At 45.5% G+C, this 24,712-nt stretch overlaps 1 protein-coding gene across 2 annotated transcripts in view; it reads right to left on the reverse strand.

The window, feature by feature from the left end:
* Positions 1-24,712, reverse strand: part of Slc2a12 (solute carrier family 2 member 12) — a 52,554-nt gene that overhangs the window by 21,694 nt on the left and 6,148 nt on the right. For both annotated transcript variants that reach the window (XM_051164387.1, XM_051164386.1), the window contains one exon: positions 10,342-11,682. In XM_051164387.1, the coding sequence (XP_051020344.1) occupies positions 10,342-11,674 (1,333 nt within the window). In that variant the 5' untranslated portion in view covers positions 11,675-11,682. The remainder of the gene's footprint in view (positions 1-10,341; positions 11,683-24,712) is intronic.

A 24,712-nucleotide genomic window follows, 5' to 3' on the forward strand; every position in this document is an offset into this window, starting at 1 on the left:
GCCTTTTCAGTCTGCTCATTTTTTGCCAATAATGGGCTCCAGGGTGGGTAGATGATTAAGAGGAGATTCTCTGATGTCACCTGTCACTCAGTGTCGCCTGTCACTCAGTTTTCAGTGTGACACGCCACTTGATATGTGAAGCAAACATAATGAAGGGTGACAGTCACAGCCTCGTTACCTAACTTAGTCTATGACCTAGAGAAAAGTGCTTCACATGTGCTCCGGGTGGAAAGACAGTTATGGCTGAGAGAATGGATAATTAACTAACTTATGGAGACAGGAAGTTTTGGATTAGAGAGACTATAAGAACAGCCACTCACCTGGGAGATGATGGCAGTGTGGAGTGAACCGGAGTGAATATGGCAGAAACCTAGACAGCTGACTTTACAAGTGGAAAGCCAGAGGGAACAAGTTGTTAAGGGGGAAAAAAAGTATGATGGCGTATGGACCAAATATATAAGAGATATAATTATAGGAGGGTCAAACACAGATAGGAATCAGAGCCAGCTGTGGTGACATAGAGTGGAGTGTGGCACTGTGAAGGTGTGGACTGAAAAAAACCAAATTATTATTGCACATGTTACACTGTATATCATCATGTAGTGATATTTGCTGGTATTGATGTACAAAGATTGTCCTCAAAAATAATAATAATAGTCACAGGCGTTTGTTTCTAGGTTACAGTGGGTCTTGCAGACAGGACTGAGTTTCCTCACAAACATTACCTCAAATGAACTCATGACTTAATAACAACAGGCTCTGAGTTTTGGCTCATCTTTACTAGCAGAGCATAAGTAGATGTTCTCATAATATCAAGAATCTGTGATCCTATGCTAAAAAATTCTCAGTCATTAAAAGGAGTTAAAACAGAAGAAGAAACCTAGAGCCTGCACTGGAGATTTGGGTTAAGATTTTGAACCTCTGTTGAAGAGCAAGGTACGAATAATTAGCTACTTAATAAATGTCATGAATAATGGCAGTGGGGTTTATATCCTGATTTAATTTCATGCAAGAATCTTACTATTAGTTCCACGGGAATGAACAAGGGCTCTTTTAAGTTCTAGGAACCCCTTCAGCAGATGGGTGAAGCCAGTGGACTCCTTTTTAGAGTGCTATTATAAGTGCACACAAGGAAGTGCCTAACATTACTTGGTGCCACGTTGAAGTCCCTTCCTCAGAAATCCTAGATCCTAAGGCAACCTTGTTATTTTACAGTTAGAAAACTAGAGGACCCGAGAGTGAAATGACTCGGGGCAGACACTTGAACCTAAGAATAGAAACCCTTTCCTGGCAGAAGAAAGCCACGTTGCGATCTAATATAATTAAAGAATGTTACTCTATGCCAACTCATACTTAAGAAGATTTAATAAGGAAGATTTACTCCTTTGGTGTTGCTTTAGAACAAGTGCTTTCCCCTTACACCTCTACTTATACAAAGGAGTTGTTTGTTTAACAAGCAATAAACTCTTTAAACTCCATATTTGAGCAATACTCACACTGGGCTAATAAGTTTTATAATTCAAAATCTGGCATGAAAAGCTTGCTCCTAAGAACATTTTTAAAGCTCTAACTGGTTCTTGCAGCGTATGCCAAAGCCAATAATGATTCTGAGTGCTGAAACAGAATTCCCCTATGGCATGTTTTCTTTAGGAAAGGAAAAGGAATTACAGCACAAATATGGACATGAGTGACTAGCTCTTTGCAAAATAAACAGAAGATAATGCTTTAGATACTCCTAAAGACAGTGGAAAAATCTCTATCCACAGGCCACAGTGAGATGCGGCTGCTCATGCCAGGAGCGTTGACTCTGATGCTGGCCTCTCTGACAGCGTGGCCTAGACTCACATGTGACACCCAAGCCAGTCCCTGGAGCTGCCCTTTCTCAGTTGAACACCATGGATGGAGAGAATCAACTCCAATCTCACACCCCGAGTGCCTAATTCCTCCATGCTGTGTGTGTGTCGGTGGGGGGGGGGGGGGAGCAAAGGTGTCTAAGAAAACCCTAGGCAGCCTTCAGAACTCCGTGTCCAACTATTTAGGACTTAACAAAGGCCTGGCCTCGCTGCCTCCAGCTGGTTCTGAGCATGGCTGTCTCCTGGCTTCTTTTCTTATAGACAAAACCAGACAGATTCTTGAGAGTCATGCCCAAATGATGCATTGTTCTGCAGAAAGCCTCATGATGGCGCCAGGCAGAAAGGGGCCTTGCTTTGGCCGCATAGCGTTGCTAAGTTATTGGGCCCTTCCTCGCCCACTTGAGCAGACTCTGAGATCCTTCCTTCACTGCGTCTTAGTATAAAAGTCTCTTCCCGTCTCCTTTCTCAGTCCAAATGTACACCTTGGCATGGTTTAGAAGCAGAATTATAAGATGATCACATTTAAAAAAAAAAGGACTGAAAGAAAACACACACACACACACACACACACACACACACACACACACACACACACGAGATGTGGTTTCCTCTTTCCATGAATGTATGCTCTAGTAGTTGTGCTCCAATTACTCAACCAAAAGGAAAGCGCAGAAGCAGTGCGAGATGTCACTCAGGGCCTGAGCTCCGCTGCTGCCCCAGGCTCACACTGGGACTGTGCTCTAGCACCCAGAGCGCTATTGTCTCATGTGGCATGCACCTATTCTCCTCAGCTGACCCCTCAGGCATTGCCATGCCCGTTTCATAGACTAGAAACAACTGAGAGTAGAGAAGTGGCTTGTAGGTTAGTTATGTAGCCAGTAAATGAAAAGAGCTGGCTCGGATTAGAACCTGGCATTTCCGGTTTTTAACTCAGACTCTCTGAATCCCAGCCTGAGTTACTCTGCATTTGACATCCATTAGTAGCTCATACAAACAGAGGCCTTTTAAGAATTTTCAGTGGCTTCATAGAAGATGTTTTCATGAAGCCTCAAAGGTAGGAAAGGTTGGGATTAAGTACAGGGCCGAAAGGCTGTGCGTGCTATGTGTTCATTGACTGGGGTTGGGGAGAGCGTGGGAATAATAAAGAAGTCCTAAGAGATGACCTCACTGTGACCGCACTGTCATTTACTGCGTGTGCCACGTGGACTTTCTGTGTACCTCCATGTGGATCGCAGCTCCAGAGCACAGCGCTGTGCTCTCCAGCGTAACTAACCACACAGATGCACTGATACAGTGCAGCAGATGGCAGACAGCCCCGAGAAGTTCAGGGTTGGGCTGTAAAGGTAGAGTGTGGCATCAGCTAAAGGAATCCAGGCCTGTAGACCTCAACCTGTGTGACTGCGGAATCTCAGGCTGCTCCTAATTCCCTTTCCATCAAAGGAAAAAAAAGTATGTTCTTCTTCCATCTGGAAGGCAGTGGATTTCTCTCTCTATGTAAAGCGGGCATGCAGGGAAGATGGGAGGGTGTGAGCAAGGCCTGGAATGGAACTATCTATCAGGAGACTCTCCCAGGAATCAAGAAATAAGAACAGAGGGCTAGACTAGGATGGCAGAAATAGAAGAGAAACAATAAACACAGGGTCCATTTTGCTGAGGGAAAGTGCAAATGTTTGGTCCCTGACTGAACTAAGAAAAGAAGCCCAGACATCAACCCCCAAGAGGCTGCAGGTGTGGCAACCTCATGGAAAACTGGGGCCATGGAGGTGAACCCTGACGGAAGAGGAAAAGGAATCCAGCCTTCCTCTCACCCTGTCCAGCTGATAGTGACAGCGATGAAGTTGAAAAGCCTCAAACTCATGGGGACAAATGGAACAGGAAGCCGTGAATGACAGAGAACTGGAGATAAGCAAGAGCCATCAGCTGAAGGAAGATAATAAACCCAGAAGCCTTTGCGGTGCACTCGCAGAGAACACCTTTTGGGTTTCTAAGCTAAAGAAATGAAAGCCGTGAGGTGTTAATGAGATGAGCTCACCTTCTTTCATAGAAATGGATGGAGTTCAAGCTAATCATACATTTTAGCTTTGATTACATCTCAATTATTTTTTTTTTAATGTCCCTCAAACCATCTGAAGGTCAAATTCAAGATCCTTAAACCTTTTGAAATACATTTTCCTATCCCCTTATCTATTCTCTTTTGATTTGTAGATTAAACTAGGGTGTGGCTGTGTGCTATAGATCACTTTAGCTAAGATGGGAATAGGTTTCCCAGAATCCCCTTTCCATGCAGTCCCAGATGATACCTTTGCGTTTAGAGGCCTAAAGTAAAAGCCCAGCCCAGGCTTGCTGGTTTGTGCAAGGCTTTCAACATCATCGTGGCTTAGACACCAACCATGCTATTAACCACTGGGTCCCCTGATCAGTAGTAGGGAACAGAAAATTTGGCCAGGTCTGCTTTTACAACTGCAGAGGAGAAATACAGCCATTTCTCTGCAGATGGCCGGTGTCCTCAGACCTGATGCCGGTGACACGGGAGCACATTGCAGTGTCTTCCCACATACCCCTAGTTTGCTATGGCAAGTTCAGTGGATTTTGCTTCTGCCTACTCTGATTGGAGCTTCTCTTCTGTTCTGCAGAGACTCCAGGTTATGGTTAGCTAAAGAGCCCACAGCCTTCCATGTGTTTCTACCAGCTTCTCTCCATAGCCCTGAGGACTGTCTTCCTTCTCCTGTCCCTCGCCTTCTCACCTTCAGCTTCTCCCAGTTGTGCGATGTCTGACTCCTGTAAGAAAGTCACTCCAGGCTGTGGAGCTGGCTCTGTGAGGAAAGCATCTACACTATTCACATGGTATGATGCAAGGAGGAGGCAGAAAGAGAAGAACCTCAGATGCTCACAGGCCAGACGCCTTTAACAACAAGGACATTCTGTTCCAAAGTGGGTGAAGACTGCCATCCGAGGCTGCCCGCTAACTTCCTCACAAATGCTGCAGCACTCAGGGTCCAGCACATGCACACATGTACACGCATACACACACACGAGAGAGAGAGAGAGAGAGAGAGAGAGAGAGAGAGAGAGAGAGAGAGAGAGAGAGAGATGAAAAAAAAAAAAAAAGAAATAAAAAGCATTTCTATCCTCTTCATCACCCAGTGTGAACCCGCTCCAGTGCAGTTACTCTCAGGGCCATGGGTGCCCTGGGCCCTTCTCCACCTGACCTATCTGTAACTAGTGCACTGTGCATGCTGTGTGTTCTGAAGAGGTCACAGGCTACCAGTAAAGGGTGATGACGCTAAGAAATGCATCTTAGAGCTGGGCGTGGTGGCGCACGCCTTTAATCCCAGCACTCAGGAGGCAGAGGCAGGCGGATCGCTGTGAGTTCAAGGCCAGCCTGGTCTACAAAGTGAGTCTAGGATGGCCAAGGCTGCACAGAGAAACCCTGTCTGGAAAAACCAAAAAAAAAAGAAAAAAAGAAAAAAGAAATGCATCTTAGTATTTAGACTGTCATCATGGCAAAGGCGGAGCCAATATTAAAAGCACGGCCTGACAGAAGTACAAAACAGCACCCGGGAAGCTCTGGGCTTGCAGGGCCTGAGCCCAGCCACCATTACAGCACTAGAACTACATAGTTCCAGCTGGTAAGTGAAAAGAGGAAAACGTCTGGCTTGTTTAGTCTTTTGTTTTTGTTTGTTTGTTTGTTTGTTGTCTTTGTTATATTAGCTGAACTTGAATTCTTTCTGGTGCACATGTTTGATGTTGGGTGACTGTTCAGGCAGTAAACCATCTAAGTCAATTTATACATTTTGGAAGCTGCTCAGGAATTTAAGTTTTATTCCTTCTTACGTCTCTAAGGGGCACTGAAGGCCAGATAGTATAGTTTTACAATCAAGTTTAGTTGGTTAGGAGATAAGATCATTTTAGATCAAGATAAAGAAGTTGAGTTATTAGAGTTGAGATAGGATAGATACTGAATTTCATTCAGAAATGTAGACCCAATAGGACAGGAAAGACATTTACTTCAAGTTGGACAAATACAAATAGCCAAACCACTATGAATGTAACATTTATAAAACTCATGACTGTCACATGGTTCTCCCTGCTGTATGTAGCTTGTTTTATACATGTGTAATAAAATAAATGTATTTTTTAAAAAAGACTTAGTTATTTATTACTATGTATACAATGCTCAGCCTGTGTATAAACCTGCAGGCCAGAAGAGGGCACCAGATCTCATTATAGATGGTTGTGAGCCACTGTGTAGTTGCTGGGAATTGAACTCAGGACCTCTGGAGGAGCAGTCAGTGCTTTTAACTGCTGAGCCATCACTCCAGCACGGTTTGATATATTCTTAAATTCAGTTATCCAAGTAAATGCACATCAAAGACTTTTAATCTCTCTCTACTCCTCTCTCCCTCCCCGTCTCTCTCTCTCTCTCTCTCTCTCTCTCTCTCTCTCTCTCTCTCTCTCTCTCTCTCTCTCTCTCTCTCTCTCTCTCCAGTTTTAGTCTTAGAAAAAGCACACACTTACCTACCTATAGCAGAACTTCAGAAGAGAAAGACCATGTCTAAAGGGAGTGGTATCGGCTCAAGACACCCAAAAACCAAGTTCTCAGCTCAAAGGAGATCTATTAGCCTCAGAGGGAAAAAGGGCAGGGAACAAGAGATAAAGACAGGAGCTAGAGGAGGTAAGACAAGGGGGACGGAATACAGAGAGGGGAAAAGGGTATTTGTCCTAGAGTGAGGGTGGGGGCAGAAAAAGGGCTGCCTCTGGATAGACAGACAGACAGACATGGCACAGGAAAATGGGGGTTTATAAAGTTAAAAGGAGAAACCCCTGTGAGGACTGATGTGTTCAATTTTGATTGGACAGGTTAATTAGGGCAACCAAAGGGGGCTTTTGATTGTTGGACTTCAATACTTTGACAGCTGGACCTTGGTGGTCAGCCTCAGGAGGGGGGAATGGCCAAATAGGGGAATGGACCTTGGGGGCCAGCAAGGCAGAGGGAGTGGGGGAAGGGCAAGCCTGCCAGAGCCATGTTTGCCATGCTAGGGCTGTCTAGTGTCCCTTCAGTGTCTCTATTTTAGAGGGAGGGTGTGAGAGGAAGGGAGGGAGGGAGAGAGAGATACAGTGGCTCCTTTAACTATTTTTATTCACTCTTACTTCTAATGTCTTTTCAAGCAGAGGGCCAAGCTAAAAATAATTACCTTCTGTGTCTGGCTTTGGAGTGTCCCCTGAAGGCCCATGTGTTAAGAGCTTGCTTCTAGCCTACCACACTATTGGGCAGTAGTGGACTCTTTCAGGAGGTGGGATTTACAGAAAACCATTAGGCCTCAGGGCTATGCCCTGGGAAAAGATACTAGGCTCCTTCTTCCTTTCCTTCTCCTTGTGTCAATGAAGAGTATTTTTCTTGTTTGTGCACTGTCTGTCCTGAGAGGTTCTGACTCACCATTGGCTCAAAGGCAAAAGGGGCACTTGATCATAGGCCAGACCATAGGCCACAAGCCCAATCACTGTGGGGCAGAGAGAATCTTACGTTACTTTGTCCCACTGACAGAAAGTTGTCTAATTCATCAACATTTACTATCAGGACCAACAAGAAAGTAGATCCGCCAGCTGAGGCTCAAACCCTTCAACACATGAGCTTCTGGCTGGGTTGGTCTTCATATCCAGTACCCAACACTAAGCATTTTATGTTTAAGAAGAAAAAGAACAGAAGTCCCTTTAAGGGAGCACAAACCGGTGAGCCTTCAGTTGTTTCCAAAATCAAACTAGATGCTCCACAGAGGGGAAGGCTGTTGTACTGCAATAAGATGGTAAGCGACGCGCTAGAGTAAAGAATGTGCTGCATTCAAGATGACGCAAAATCTAGAGAGAGAAGGGTGACGTTAAAAGATGCAATGGATAATAGGTTGGCCAATGTTCTGAGCAGCTGGAGTACCTGAGCCATGGCTAGGGACAGCAGGGGAATGAAGAAAAGACAGAGACATGGAAATATCTACAATGACACTGGGACCAGAGGGGGCAGGGATTCTCTCGGCTCTGGCAACCCGGGACCTCAGGTGTTTACTATGTACAGGGCAGGGGGTGGGGTTAGCCAGTCTCTGTAGGGGTCTCTTCAGGTGAACAGTCTTAGGCCGTGAACCCTTGGGAGGAGGAAGCTGTGGTTGCTAGGCATCGCACACACTGATCAATGGTTCATAAACACTGAACATACTTATACCTGGACTTCTGAGCAAAGTGTTGCCAGGCCCGTACTGTCAATGGCTTCACCAATTTACCATGGGCCACATGAGCTCTGAGCAGGCCTCGCTCATGTCAAAATTCCACATTCACTGAGGACTTCACTCACTTGGGGCTTTCCCCGCTCCCTACAGAGGTCGGTTCTAAAAGTTCAAGGTCAATGGCTCTCTTATGACACAATGTACCACAACATCAGCCTTAAAACCAAGAGGGCATGCCTGTTTTATGTGTTTTCCCTCAGATTGTAAAGTAACCCTTGATATTTCAGAGAGTTGGATTAAAAACAGCTATATAAAAGGCATTCTCTATAGTCATGATGAACATAGAGGGAAAAAAAAAAAGATTCTGGCAAAGAAAGCCAGAAGCTTGAAACCACCACATAAAGTGTACCAGATGAGCAAATCTCAAGGTACTTGCTTATACAGAAAAGTTCAACAAACAGTGTCAAGTCATTCCTTGGTATATAGCAGCCATGCCTTAGTCTCCTGTAGAATATGAAGCCTTTCTGGAAATGAAAATATAAAAATGATGCTTCACCAAATGTCACTAGTTTAGAGAACCAGAGCAGTCACAGAAAGGTATCATGAGTGAACAACTTTTGATGTTACGTCTTAGTAAATATGATCAAGGTTGAGGCAGACCAATCGGAGGCTATGGTATCCTCAGACTTACTCTAGCTGCCCCATCACAGGGAAAACTACACACGCATGATGCCGGAAGAGTGCCATTGTAACAGTACCAATTGTTAGCTAAGCAATGTACAATTCCAGGTGGCTTGGACTTAGCCATCTTAACAATAGCATTGTTAGCTGAGCAAAGTAAGTTGAGAATTGCAGGCCGATAACAAGAGCAACAGTAAACTGAGAAGAACAAGTCAGAAATCCTCCACTAGCCTCCATCTCAACCCTGCCCCCAGAATTTACTGCCCCCATCTCATCTTATTTGAATTTACTACCTCAGAGCCCCATTCACTGTCACCTATTGTTAGCCTATCACTCGTTAACTAACCATTGTTGCTAAGTTCTGCTTCTGCATATGGTATCCTCAACTCTTGCAGAACATGGTCTTCCATCTCCTCGGAGCTTGATGGACCCCAACAAGTCAGCTCAATAAAATTCCTTTGCTTTTGCATCAACTCTGGACTCTGACTCTCAACTGGGCTTCCAGGAATAGACTCTGACAATCTGAGTCTAGCAAGAAGTGTAAAACTTAAATAGTGAGGTAGTAGACTTGGGGCAAGGGAGGCTAAAGCATCATGTTCAAGAGTGTGGATAAACTGAGGTGGAAAATGCTAACTCTGCTGATTGATGATCAGGAGGAGATCAACCTTTTATTAGAGAAAACCTGTCACCTCGGTCCTTGCAGATAACTCTACTAAATGGAGGGAAGGAGAAGGAGAGGGAGACAGGAGGGAGCTAGGAGCTGGAGGACAGGATGATCTGAGACGGGAGTGTTAAAAAAAAACACTTCCCTTGGCTGTAAGCATTTTCCCCCTAGTAACACGCACAAAAGATCTTCCACAACTTCCCTACAAAAAAAGGTTTAGACTTCTATGAAGCAAAAGACTACAGAACCAAGATAAAACTTATCTTAGTGAGTCCATCTCTGAGTTTGAACAGACCAACTCCAGAAAATGAGAAGAGCCTTTGCAAGTGGGTCCCTGTTAAGTTGTCAGTTTGCATTGTGTTGGATGGGACCAACCACACATTCATTCTCCATTTAATGAAAGAGCAGAAAGTTGCTCTATTAAATAAAAGAGCCCTAGTAAATAAAAGTGAACAAAGTTTACTCAAAGGAATGAGAGATTCTTCCTCCCACCTCATAATTCCATTCTTACTACCACTGGAGTGCATCAGTGATTATATCTTTAAGAGAATCTAAACACCTCATTGTTTGTCCTTCCACCCATGGAGATTGAAGGAATAAAACTCATAAAACAATGCCGTTGAGCAATGAATCTCTTTCCAGGTCTGACTCATACCTGGTCAACTGTGCTAAAGTATGCTCATGGTGAGAGTAATAATGAGTAACTGACCCCTCGGACAAATAAAGGGCTTTGTGCTTTTCAGAAGCTGATGTGCAACCGGCACAGTTTCCACCTTTGCAGAACATCAGCTGACCACCAGGATGTTTACGTTGCTTCTTGTACTTACAGATAACCAGGTTCTACCTGGCTCTAGATTGTTCGAGCCGATTGAAGGCAGTACAAGCCAACCGTCAAGTAACAGAGCAAAGGGATAAGAAACAAAGTACTTACTGGGTCCTAGGCCAATGGAAAAAGCAGCAACATAAACCAGCAGGCTGGCCAAGGACAGCCATTTGTAAGCAGCTGGGACGACTGTGGGGTCTGTGACCACCTGGTGTTCGGTTTGGCTCAGTGCAGCATTTGGTAAAGACGTGAAGGTCACCTCCCCTTTAGGCTCCAAGCCATTCCCCATGGGCATAAAGGAGCCCCTGCTGGGGGGAGTGATTCCTTTCAAATGCTCCCTTAGGCTGCTGTTGCTGATCGACAGGTTTCCTGTTGCATGGAATACAGACTCCTGCAGGGACAGGTTAGCAGCACCATGGCTTCTGCAGATACCAGTGAAGTTCACATTGATGTTGAGGTTCACGATGCCCATGGTCAACAGCGAAGCAGCCATCACGGAGGAACCAATACACAGGAAGGTTTTGCTGCCAATGCGGTCCACAAGGAGGGTTGCCGGGATGGTGCTGACCACCTTGACCACTCCCACCCCCGTGGAGGCGAGGCTAGCTGCCTCATTGCTCTGGAAGCCAACAGACTTCAAGACAGTTGATGCATAGAATAGTATGTTTGGCTGGCCAGTGGTTTGTACAAAAAATACCAGTGTCAGACCTATCATGATTCGGGTCCTCATGTTGTCCTTGGAGCGAAACAGATCCCAAAAACTGTACTGATACTCATCTTTCAGGGAAGACTTGATCAGAGTGAGTTCTTCTGTGGTGTCTGAGATCACTCTCAGCTTCCCGAGAACTTTGCCAGCAGCTTCCTCGTGCCCTTTCATGACCAGAAACCGAGGACTTGGAGGAAGAAAGTACATTGCGATTGCCTGAAGAACCCCCAGGGGAATGACGAGGCCAAACATATACTTCCAACCGTTGGAGACGCCGGCAAATGCGTAATTCGAAATATAAGCAAAGAGGATGCCGGTGACAATCATCAGCTCATTCAGGGACACAAGAAGGCCTCTTCGGTGTTGGGGTGCGATCTCTGCAATGTACACGCAGGTGGCAATGGAAGACAGGGAGATGGAAACCCCCACAGCAATGCGTCCCATGATAAGAAGCGTGTAGGACAAACTGGTGATCAAGACCAAGCTTCCGAGCCCTAGGAGGCAGGACGACAGGATGATGGCGAGCCTTCTACCATACCGGTCTATGAGCACGCCTCCAGTGAGCGAGGCGGCGAAAGCCCCAATGAGGAGGGAGCTCACAACCATTTCCTGCTCATGACAGGTGAGGGCTAACAGGGCTCTGATCTGAAGAAGTGCTCCCGAGATGAGCCCAAGTTCATAGCCCACCAGGAGGCCGCTGATGGCCGCAGTGGCGGATGTGAGGAAAGTAAACATGCTGCAACCTGCAAGCAGGAGAGAGAAACAGCGACATCATCAGCCCAGAGAGGTTATTCCACACGTGCCATATCCAAACGGAGAATTATCTCTGGGTAAGACTTCTCTAACGTTGGCTTTAGACATGCATGCACACGACCGTGTTAAATGTATATACCATGGTAGAATAAGACAGTAGCCAAAAAAGTAATTAACAACAGAAGGAAAAAAATAAGCCTTTCTTTGTTTTTAGGAGAAGAGCCATGGAGGCATTTGTAAAGTCCTTCTGGCTGGGATGTTGGTGGTGTTTTTAGTCAAGAGTAAGCAGCTGGCAGTTGATAAAGACTGAACAAGCAAGGGTATCAGTGCGTGTTCCTGGCATTGGCTTAGATGTCCAGATAGCCTGGTTGTCCCAGCCCAACCCAGTTCTTTAAAGACAAACCTCTAAGGGCAGCTAGGAAAAAGGTGTGGGTCCCTGGCTTTGTGGAGCCCCACAGAAACCAGCCTACGAGTTTCTTGCCTTCGTTTCTCACCAGCCACCATCAGGATATGCTTGGCTTTTGCCACGGCTCATAGGAGCCTTTGAGCAAGGAGTAGAGGTTGGAGCAGGTGGTGGGTGAATGACTGAACAAAGTCAAGCTTAGAGCAAGACCTTGGTTACAATAAGGTTACAATGAGGAAAGGAGGAATAAATGCAGGGCAAGCAGGCCGTAGTGCCTGTTTCTCATGAGTGGAAGGAGGAATGCAACAGAGGGGAACAAAGAGAAATTAAAATGTTTCTTTTTAATGTAAAACCTTAGGAAAAAGGGAAAAGTGGACAGTTATTACTTTTCAGTAACGGATATGCAGATATATGTACATGTCTATGTGTGTCACATTACAAGATACATACACATATGTATGTACATATATGTATAAATGTATACATATGTGTATATGGATGTATATATGTATGTATCTTGTAATGTGACAACACCAAAACCAGAACAAACAGGAAATGTTAGCAGGGGAAAGAAATATACATACTGCCGGGCGGTGGTGGCGCACGCCTTTAATCCCAGCACTCGGGAGGCAGAGGCAGGCGGATCGCTGGGAGTTCGAGGCCAGCCTGGTCTACAAAGTGAGTCCAGGACAACCAGGGCTACACAGAGAAACCCTGCCTCCAAAAAGAAAACAAAAACAAACAAAAAAAGAAATATACATACTCTAATAATATGATACAATATGTGTAGTGTAGTGTATTTAAATTTGTGTTATGTTATGTTATAATATATATATATGTGTGTGTGTGTGTGTGTGTGTGTGAGTGTGTGTGTGTGTGTGTGTGTATAGGCATCCATTTCTAGCACAGGACAGGGAAGTTCTTTCCATGTCTCAGGAACAGTAAGGAGGACAGTGTACATAGCACAACATGAGCCTGCCTATAGGGAAGGCAGAGCAAAAGCTTGGATGGGTACAGAGGAGGCACAGAGGGAAGAAGTCATGGGGACACTTTTCATAGTGTTTCAAGGGTGAGTAGGATGGCTACCCATCCACTGAGGGAGTCAGAGAGCACGGGCACTTCAGCTTTCCTGGTTTGGGGGTTATGACTGCTTTGGCAGAGAGACTAGGTCTTCAAGGGCTGAGACTGGTCACTGGTCCCAAGGACAACATTGACAAAAGATGATGTTAGCTGAGACATGAGTGCTCAGGTAGAACAAATACAGGATTCCCTGTCAAGCCAAACAGGTGCCCCTCACTGTGAGTTCACACAAACTGGAGGTGGAGTAAGCAAGGGGGTTGGTACTCAGCCAGCTTTTAGGGTGAGCAGGCAAGCGAGTGCCTCTACAACACCTAGTGTATATCTGCACGTTTACATAGACTGCCTGGTGCAGTGTGCCCTTCCAGGAATGGTCAGGGACAGATCTGTCTGTGTGTAGTGACAAGAGACATGAACGTCAGGAGCTTCGGTTTTTAGTTACTAAATGTTTTCTTTGTTTCCTCTGTAAGATAAAAATGTGTAGGAGGGAAACTGCATGTCTGTAAATCAGAAGCACCAGGACAGATCAAGGCTGGAGAGATGTAGCAAACCCAGGGTTTAAAACACGGGATTGTGGATGGTGGTGCACGCCTTTAATCCCAGCACTTGGGAGGCAGAGGCAGGTGGATATCTGTGAGTTTGAGGCCAGCCTGGTCTACAAAGCAAGTCCAGGACAGCCAAGACTACACAGAGAGACCCTGTCTTGAAAAACAAAACAAAACAAAAAACCCCCCAAAAATGGAATTTTGTGGGGTCACTTAGGAGCATGGAATGGAGGGAAAGCAGCAGAGCTGAGACTGTGACCTCCACTATGAGGCCCTGGAACAAGAGTGCAAAAGCACTAACACTGAGCTGGGTGGCCTGGAAACAAGTGCGTGGGCACTGGCTATCACAGGCTATCACAGGGTAGGCCATTTAACTCTGCCTGGATTTGAAGGTGAACAGGATGCCATTTTAAAATGTTATTCAGAAGCCAGGCATGGTGTCACATGCTTTTATTCCCAACCCTCTGTAGGCAAAGGCAGACGGATCTCTGTGAGTTCAAGGTTAGCCCGGTCTACCCAGCCAGGGCACCACAGAGAATTCCTGTCTCAAAACCAAACCAAACCAAACCCAAAACAAAATAAACCAAACAAAAACAACAAACCTATTCAGCTCTCCTGAAATAAATAGGTCAAATTAAGGTAATCTATCACTTCATATACCAAATAGCCAAGGTATTCTCCATCACCAGAAATTTAGTGCCATATGTGAAGTGGATGATTGAAATGAGTAAGTAGAGGCAGGTGTTATGTCAATTGAAGCGTGCCTGCTTAGCACGCTCAAAGCCCTTGGGTGAGCCCCCCACAGCATAAAACCAAAGTGTGCTGCGCATGCCTGTGATCCTAGCGCTCTGGAGGTGTAAGCAAGATGGTCAAGGTCATCCTTGACTACAGAGAATTAAACGTCTGCCTGGGCTACGAGAGATCATGTCTAGAAAGAAAGAAAGATAGGAAGGAAGGAAGGAAGGAGGCACGGAAGCAAGCCACAGATAGTGGCAAATAAAAATAAAACAATTCACTTCAAATAAATAAAATAAAGTTACCTTATAAGGATTAAACCATTAGATTAAAACTGAATCAGCAACTCATCTAATCAGAAAATAACTATGAAGCACTATTATATCGCAGGTACTTTTCTAGGAACTAAAATAAATACAAATTCACAGAGAGAGACACACACAGAGAGAGAGAGAGACAGACAGACAGACAGAGACAGAGAGGGGGAGAAGGAGAATATGGTCTTTGCCTTCAAGAAATGTAATTACTTGGTGACATTTCTATTATTTGTTATGTTTGTTTTGTTTTAGTATATACACAATGGCTTAGTATCTTGTGGATCCACTCATGTCCTTGGTTTCCACATGTCTCTCTCTCTCTGTGTCTCCATCTCTGTGTGTGTGTGTCCCCGTCTCTGTGTGTGGGTGTCCCCGTCTCTGTGTGTGGGTGTCCCCGTCTCCCTGTGCGTGTCCGTCTCTCTCTCTGTGTTCCCATCTCTCTGTCTGTGTTCCCATCTCTCTGTCTGTGTTCCCATCTCTCTGTCTCTCTCTCTCTCCTCCCTCCCTCTCCTTCTCCCTCCCTCCGTCTCCCTGTCTGTCTCCATCTCCCTCTCTGTCTCCCTCTCTCTTCCTCTCCATCTGTGTGTGTATGTGTGTGTGCTATAGTGTGGTGTGTGTACATGTTGAGAACAAGGACTGCTTTTGGGACTCAGTCCTCTCCTGCCCTCATGAGATCCAAGGACCAAACTCAGGCACTCAGGTGTAGCCCTTTCTACCTGCTGAGCTAGCTGGCCAGCTTGAGAACACTTTGTCTACACTTCCTCTTGCTGTTACTCACTGTCTACGCTTGCTGTGTGGGCTCTGTATGCTCGTGTTTGCCAGTTGGTAACTGGCAGCTGATGTTCTGATTTATGCAACTGGCAATTCTGGAGGAAACCTTGGAGGCAGACAGAGGGAGGCGGCCAAAAGGTTGTTCACTATGTGACAAGGGCAACCAGGGACGAGGCAACCATATAGTGAACCCGACAGCTGAGCAGCTTAGGAATCAATCGCCTTCCTCCAGCATACAGGGACAGCGTTTTCCTACAGAAAGGACTTGTGGTGGTTCAAGGCTTCGTCCTTTGGTGCCCTACTGTTCTGCCTTCTCTGCCAGGGTGGGTGGGGTGGTGGCTCTGTGTGGCCTGCTCCAGGGAGAACTACTCTCTACAGAAGTGGGGCTGGCTGGCTCCTGCTACCTCTTTCCTTCACAAGAAACACAGACAGGCAGGGGTATGTGCGGAGGGTGTGGAAGCCATCTGGCTTGTGAACGTTCCTGAGACCTGGCATGCTGGGTATGACTGTTCAGCGAATAACGATAGCACTTCTCCACCAATTGTTGAAACGTTTTACTTTAACCTGTGCACACATCACAGCCTATTACTTTCTCATTATCTATCTTTCTCTTGTTTTATCTCTGGCAGTTTACCATTAAAAGGTTAAAACTTTGCAGTAGGGCCTTCTATGACCTACCCCCCTGGTGAGAGCTTACCAACAGCGGTAAGAATTAGGGGCTTGTTTAAAGTCAGAATTGTTCCAATTGTGTGCTTCACGGAGTACTATCTCCAACTCTTGTCCTCATCTTACTGCTGGGACTGGTGACAACGGAAGGTCCAGCTCAGTCCAGCCCCATTGGGTTTTGAATTCTAATTCAGTGTCTAATGCTTCCAAGATGGCCACCGGGACTCGTCAAGAGCATTTATATTTCCTGGTACTGCGTTTTCATATAAAAGTCATGAAGAGAGACGTAGAGTGGCCTTTCCTTGGGTCTACTTTTTGGCTAATGATGATGATAGAAGCAAAATGTTATCCTAGAGATGCCAGGAAGCAGACATAACTTTTCCAAGAAATCTGGCAGCGAACAGAGTAAAGCAGGATGCAGTCTAAGATGATAGCAGGGGACAAAAATTTGTGTTTGTCAGAAACACAGACGGTAGGGGTTGGGCCGAGAGTATGCTTTGAGGAGACGTCGCCCGGGCTAGGGAAGAGAAGAAGAAGATGCAAAACTGATGTGAAAACAACAAAAGCCCATTCCCTGATGTCAAAAGCATCTCACAGCATCTTGTCATGACCCTGGTTCCACCTTGACTTCTTCCACATTACTGTTCTCCACAAAAGCGCCACAGGGAATTCTCAGCTTTCTAAGCTGAAGCAAGCAGAGGGTGGAAAACTTACAACAGAAATGGAAGCTACCAGTACCCACAAGCTATGGGGTTAGGCTCGCCCCTGTGTCTTCTGGCTACCTTGCTGAGAGGCCCACACCCGCAACGGAAGCAAACTTACTGCCTTTTGATACAGTGAGGATTCCTCACCAAGGTGATGTGAAGATGCGACCACAACCAAGAGGTTGTATGCAAAGGAGGCGTAAAACCCACTGGGGGGCACACAGAGGTGGCACTGGGACAGGGGACAGCAGCTCTGGCTGCCACAACAGCCACCACACTGTCTGTGCTCACCGCGAGTCACATGAAACCATGACTGTAGCCCACACTCGACACGAGATGCTCCATTTCCCCCCCAATATTTGGGTTTCGCTGCCAGCTTTCTTCTTCCCTTTCTTCCCCAGATGCCAATCCTGGTGTATGCCCATAATGGGTACACAATAGATACTTGCCCGCTTTGCTGAGTCGCACAGTGGGCTGAAAAGCATGTGTGCACAGGTTTCCTTGGCGGGCTTGACCAGCTACAAAAGCTTCTCTGATTTAAGGAACCCTCCTCTGTGCATTGTTTGAGAAAACTCACAGTTGCCCCTCAAGCAGCCTGGCCACTGTGTTCACCCTGGGTGCCTTTGATCCCAACCCGCCTTTCAACCGCTACCTCAAGGGGTTTCCACCCCTGGAAAGACCCTCTTCTGTACTGTCATTACCCTGCATAGCCGTCTCCTGCTGGCTCAGTTCACACTCTGTGCAAGGGCTGATATCAGAGGGCCTGCCAGATGTGGGGCGCTGGTCCCTGGACCTGCTCATCTTCACTTTTTTGGTTGAGAGTTAGCTTGGAGGCCAAGCTCTGTTCTCCACACTTCTCTGTTCTCACTGCTAATCTTTTGCACCTGGTAAGATAAGCAGTGTTTGGTGAGACTGTGACTAGACACAGCACTGCAGTATGCTCTTCCTCTGTCCTTGTCTCCTCACAGCTGTATTACACACTGCCAAAACACAGAACTTTATAACAATCACATACATGCTTGCTGCTCGAATAGCATACTGTCAGCATTTCCAAAACACTTTCAGAACAGTTGTTAGCTTGTTACTATCACACAGATGCTGGGACAACAACATCTTGTTAGTGTCTGTATTTCGATAAAAATCAGCTTTGTGCATGAGCCTGCTGTGTGTGTGTGCCCGCCTGCTCAGGGTTCTATGTCACTCTCCAAGTCCCAAACTATACATTATTTACTGTTTCCGGAAACTTCTGCATTGTTTCCCAGACTTGTACAGCTCTTTCTGCTACACCCCACCCCACTGAGCATCAGCATTCTTCCTCTTAGCTGTGAGGTGTAGCTCAAACATCTCCCCTGATTCAGAATCTCCCAAGCTCCCCTTCTTTGGTTAGCGTTAACCTTGTATCTGCAGCTATGGTACCCAGGGTGACATGCAATCATGTGTGTATGGCCTTGGGGTAGGAGCACTGGGGCAGCGAAAGGATGCACAGCACAGGCATATCCAATAGAGGCTCTAGATGGAAGGAGTCTGGCTCACCCCGAAGACTGTGGCACATGAATCCCCAGAGGCTAAGTGTACACAAACTTTTAGAGGTCGTATCCCATGGAGAGCTGTAGCATAGAGCTACCAACCCCCAAGATGGGCTACTTTTTGGCGCTGTGATGTATGTGGTGGCCCTGTGGTGGTAAATACTGTGCTTCTAACTCCTATATGTCTAACTCCTCACCTCACCTCTCATTGTCCCTTTAGCAAACAGGGACACTCAGACCAGTAGAACCCTGACCTCCCTCGACGGCCCCAGTTGCTTGACTTTTCCAGGAAGAATAATAGGAAATTGCTTGCTCTCTTTTTCATTCTTCCAAGGCCAGGCTTGAGCTAGTGGTACCTTCACCATCGTGCTTTCCTGAAATGAATGTCCTCTCTATCCTATCGGCAAGAGGGGTACACACTGGAGCTTGTAGCTTATCTTACTTGCCTACGTATGGCTTTGCTGTGCTACTTACTGGCCCTTTAGGTGTGTCTGCAAGGATAACCTTCTCTTGCCTCCTTTTCTTCCTTCCACATCTTTCATCAGGATAAGGCCAGACGTTTGCTTCTCCTAAAATTTCCAGGTAGTCACAAGACATGTTTCCACTCTATTTGTCCTATTTGTCTAGTCGAACGGCTTATATGTTGACCACACACTTGTTCTTATTCTTTCTCATATTTTATCTTTGTGTCCCCTTCACTTATCCCCCATTAATATCTTCTCCGGGTCACCCGCCACATCACAGACTGAGAAAAGTAATCAATCTCTTGCGTGGCCTGTCTTCTCCGCTCTCTGCTCATCTTACGATGGCCAGCTCTAATCTCACTTCTCACAAGCACTGTCTTCACCTCTGCCCACTCGCCCTCATCAGGTGCTCTCACGGTTTGAATGCACTTAGTTCCTCAAATGTCCACAAACTGGAGGTTCGTTGCCAGTGTGGTCAGTTCAGGGGGTGGTTATTCCCGCGGAGGGTGCTTAGGTCACAAGGAACACTGAGGCCAATGTGAGGGAATACTGACACTGTGGAGTGAGACTTTTCTCTCTCTCTTTTCCATCTATCTTTTTTCTTTTTTCTCCTTTTTTCTATGTGGGTCTCAAATGGCCCAGGCTGGCTTCAAACTTAGTATGTAGCTAAGAATACCACTGAGTTACTGGACCCTCTTGCTTCTGTATATCAAGTGTTGGGGGTACAGGCACGCGCCACCACACTCACCTCTGGGACGCACTGTGGTGTGAGCGAGTTCTTAACCATGCCTGGTCCAGACCTTCTGCTTCGTCTGGTTTTGAGAGATTGACCCCTGAACTTCTTGTTGGGTTTAGAGTTTGGGGTGAGATTATTTTTTTCCTCTCTCACATGTACTCCAAACATTATGACATTTTGATTCTCACAACTGGCCACACTAAAGGAGGGCCTCAGGCTTGGACTTCCAGCCTCTAAAAACACAAGCTAAATAAAGCAAGCAAGCAAGCAAGCAAGCCTGCCTCAGGCATTTAAATGACAGCAGCTTAATGCAGATATTATGTTATTTTTTTCCACAACCCATTGTTTCAAAATGACTTTTAAGAACAAAAGCAGTTTTCTAAAATTTATGTTTCTGGTGAAAAATAATAGTTAAAAAAAAAAAAAAAAACCTCTCCCTCAGTCACCGTCATAGGGGAGGGGAGTAGGGGGAAAGCAGGAGGGAGGGAGGAATGGGAGGATACAAGGTATGGGATAACAATTGAGATGTAATATGAATAAATTAATTTTTAAAAAACCTTCATTCTTTCCGATCGTATTTGGAAGACACTGGACAGTTACCAGTCCTTTTTTTTTTTTTAAAGTCATGAGCCACTCATGATGTTTTTGACAAGAACCCCCAAGACACGAAAACCTGGAGCTTAACACATGAAGGAAATTTACTTCAATTTCAAGTGTAGTCAACGAAGACGCCCCTGTTGGGTTTGGTGTCTGCAGAGATTCCCTTGGCTTTCCTCTCCCTTCCTCTTTCTTCTTCTCCCTGCCTATCCTGATGCACAGATGCTCTCTCCAGCCCGGGCCACACTTGTGAAGCCCTGGAAATGGCAGCACTGAAGAAAGGGAAGCAATGGCAGAGAACTGTAGGAAGAGCTGGGCTGCGAGGGAGACAGACACCTGACCCCTGGAGAGAGCAGCGGAGCAACCCTCCTCTTCTCCTTCTTCACTGCCCAAATGGAGGCACACAGTGGGGCCTCAGGAGAGTCTAGCATGTTGCTCCCTGTTCTTAGACATCAGTGTAGCCTCTTTGTTTTATGCAGCACTACACCCAACTCACTGATGACTATTTCTGCTTTCCAATGCTCCTGCCATTTCTCGTGTGTTTCTATGTCTGCGTAGAGATTTTCTATAGAAAACTAAGAGGAGTTTAATTTAAAAAAAAAGAAAAAAAGAAAAAAGAAATTCCACAGCCATCCTGTGTAGCCACCTCTGATGTTTCTAGGTGGAACTTTTCAGTGTGGGAGCTGTGGTAAGACATGGATGTTTGGGATGTCCAGACTGTCTTATATAAAGTTCCCATGAGTGACTACTTAACAGGTTTTTAAACCCTTTTAAAAGAGTAACATACCTTTTGTTTTATAAAATTTCAAATGTATGGACACAGCGTGGAATTTGTTTAACTCACATACATAGTAGTTGCCTTCTGTCAATGTATTTTCTAATTAATAAATATAAAACCACAAAGAAATTACATGAGGATTTTAAGTCATTTTTGTACTTAAAAATGACTGGAAAATCTCCCTCTTGTGAGCTTTGCTGCTGTTGTCTTTTTTGTTTCTGTTCTTTCAGAAAGGGGTCTCAGATAGCCCAGACTGGCCTTAAACTTCCTCTATAGCCAAGGATAACCTTAAACTCCCGATATTCCTGCCTTTACCTCCCACCTGTTGCTGGGCTTGTGAAAGCACACCGCCACACCTGGCTCCCTTTGTGCTTTGTAAATCCTTAAATCGGGCAAGGAGGTGGGAAGAACATAAATCCTGTAAATCCTATAATGGAGCAATTTTAAAGAGAGCTCTTTATTAAAATTTAGGCCTGGATGGTCACATAGCCATTGAGAGCCACTCACAGGAATCCTGCCAACAGACAGATGGACCAGTGGGACAAAGGGACAAAAGACTGAGATACTTCATATGATACAGAGAAATTTGGAAAGAGAAGTAGGAATGCAGTAATAAAGAGTGCTAAATGTACAAGACATAGGAACCATGAAAGAACAGACTAGGATATGTTGTAATTTGCAGGGAGATGGATGGGGAGAGAAGCCAAGGGCACGATTTGGTGAGAAACCTGAAGATTTTAGAAAAGCAGCCTTACAATAAATTTCCTGCAGTAGATATGATAAGAGACTTTTAAGAATATGCCTACATCATAATCTCCCGAGCTCATCAGTAAAAGTCAGAAGAGCCTGTGTGGCTGGGATTTAAGAACAGGGAGGAGGAAGGCTACAGTGATCTTACTAGCTGTGGCAGAAATAATAAACCCCGAGTTCTCCTGCTCTAACAGAGGGCAAGGAGAATCAGAAAAGTCACAAGTGCCACAGAGGCTGTGTGCCCGAGAGTGGAAGCAAAGGTAGGGAGGCAGGAGGCCTGAGAATTTGATCATAGCGCTTGGGCCTAGCTTTATCTTCATATTGAAAGAGCATGACCTCTGAGGTCTGGAGATCTTGAAGCCACTCTGGTGAGATGCTTCCTGGGGTGTCTCCTCTCAAGCTGTACACGGAGCCCCCTGCACTCAGCATCAGAGCCCTCCATGCTCCAGACCCGTTCGCTGAGCCCATCAAACCAAAATCCTTATTTCCCGAATGTGCCATCCTCTTTTCTCCAGTTTTCTATATAACTTATTATTTTCTCCAGTTAAGGGTTATACAAACCTATTGGGCTCGGTTCTCACTTATATTTTTTAAAGTGTATGTATGTCAGTGTGTGTGTGTAAGGGTATGTATGTGTGTATGTGTGTGTGTATGTGTGTAGGTATGTGTGTGTGTAGTGTGTGTGTGGTGTGTGTGGTGTGTGTGGTCTGTGTGGGGTGTGTGTGTATGTATGTGTGTATGTGTGTATGTATGTGTGTGTGTGTGTGTGTATGTGTGTAGTGTGTGTGTATGTGTGTATGTGTGTGTGGTGTGTGTGTAGTGTGTGTGTGTGTGTGTGAGAGTGTGTGTGTGTGTGTGTGTGTGTGTGTGTGTGTGTGTGTGTTCCAGAGCTTTATATCCAGTGTGTTCATCACTGTTTTGTGAGACATGACTCCATTCTTTAATGCTTCTCATTTGGAGCTCTGGATCAGGGCCTTGGACTTGATCAGTTTTTAAATAATTATTTAACAGTGTAATTTATAGACCCATGTGACAGCTATAAAGCATCCAATACACACTCCCCTCCTACTTGGAAGAAAGGTAGTAAGGCAGACATAGTCCCTTCTACTTAAGGAAGAAAGACACAGTCCTACTTTAAAAAATTAAGAAAATTGAAAAACAGTCAGGTGCTGGTGGCACACGCCTTTAATCCCAGCACTCAGGAGGCAGAGGCAGGCAGATCTCTGTGAGTTCAAGGCCAGCCTGGTCTACAAAGGGAGTCCAGGACAGCCAAGGCTACACAGAGAAACTCTGTCTCAAAAACAACAACAGCAAAGCCAAACAAACAAAAGAAGAAAGGAAAGAAAATAGAAAATTGAAAAACTGAATACAGCATGTCACAGAGCTGAGTACTGTAGACCATGCATCACAAGGGCACCTGGATATCAAATATCACAGGGCACGTTATAACTTTCCAGGCAGTCGCATGACCAACACGACACTAGGCAGCACGTGACTGTAGTTATGTAGGTTTATCTTTCAGATGAGCCGGTAAAGCATCACACACCGCGTCCCTCATATAGTAGCTGCTCAGAACATTCCTGAATGCAAATCCCCTTTTGTTGACTCCAACAAGCTCTTCTTTAGTCACTGTGTGCACTGAGCAATCACACAGGTGGCAAGTGTAGGCCTGTCTCGGGCACAGATGGCACAAAAGGCTCATCTTCATGGTCAGCCCCTTGGTGACGCAGTGAGTTCCGTGTTCTCTAGGACATCACTGGTAGCGATGCTGGAGCTGTGCTTACAGCCTGTCCAACACAGATGCTGAAGTACATAGAGACAGGCATCATTCCCACCTGCTATGAATTAGACTGAACTTTGAAAGTGCTGTCAATCAGCTCGGAGCTCTAGTGGGTCAAAAAAAAAAAAAAAAAAAAAAGTCATTTATGAACTTATGTCTTTTATGCCTGTGTGTGCATGTGCACGCTTGTGTGGTGGGGAGGTGCTTGTAGACACCATCAGAAGACAGAAGGCCAGTTTTGGCCTCAGGAATGCCTTTGAGATAGGCTCTCATTGGCCTGGAACTTACACTTAGGCTAAGACTGGCTGGCTAACAAACCCTGGGGGTCTTCCACCTCCCCAGTGCCTGGAAGTTTTACAAGGATGCTTGGAATTTAGCTCAGATCCTCATTTCTTCAGCCCAGGAACTTATAATTTCATAGAGAAAAAAAAAAAGGTTATCATGAAACTAAGGGAATTTGATAAAAATAGAATGCACCTGAGCCCTTAAATGAGTTTAATCCTAATCTTTGGGTTTGGCAAGTCAGGAAGTTGAAAGAGTGCCGTGTGAGCAGTCGGTCAAGACTTGAGGTTCAGTGTTTGGTTTCCTGTTTGGTGTCTTTGCTTCTCCCCACCAGGTACTGGGGTCAAGAAGTGAAGGTGCTGTCTGGACTTGAAGTGCCCGATTAGTTAGTGGCTAGACTTCGATAAAATCGGCAAGACTCACACTTTCTGTTTCTCCATGACCTCGGCCATAGGATTAAATGATATTACTCAGTTCATAGCACTGAGAACAGATGAGTCAAGGGTGGCTGCTCAGTGATAACCAAGTTCGTGGTGCACGTCAGCTGTCTATTGCTGTTTCTCAACCTCTATGCAAGATGGGGCTGATGTTACTCCAGTGGGTCATTATGAGTTAAGAAGAAACGTCACTGAAGCACTTGGCCCATGATACTCATCTCACAGAAGCCTTTTAAATCTGAATTGATGTAAAATCTCCATAATACGAAAATGGAACCATTCAGGTCTCTGGCAGGAGCTGAAGCCAGGAGCTGATTTCAGAAACAAACAAAAACAAACAAACAAACTAAAACTACAAAAGGCTTTAACTCTATGCCTGTCAAAGAATGCACTTTGGACCAAGAACACTTCCAAGCCTGAGATAGGGAAACTGAGGGAGGAGATACATGTAC

The sequence above is a fragment of the Acomys russatus genome, chromosome 21 (assembly GCF_903995435.1).
Source record: "Acomys russatus chromosome 21, mAcoRus1.1, whole genome shotgun sequence".
In the NCBI taxonomy this organism is placed as follows: domain Eukaryota; kingdom Metazoa; phylum Chordata; class Mammalia; order Rodentia; family Muridae; genus Acomys; species Acomys russatus.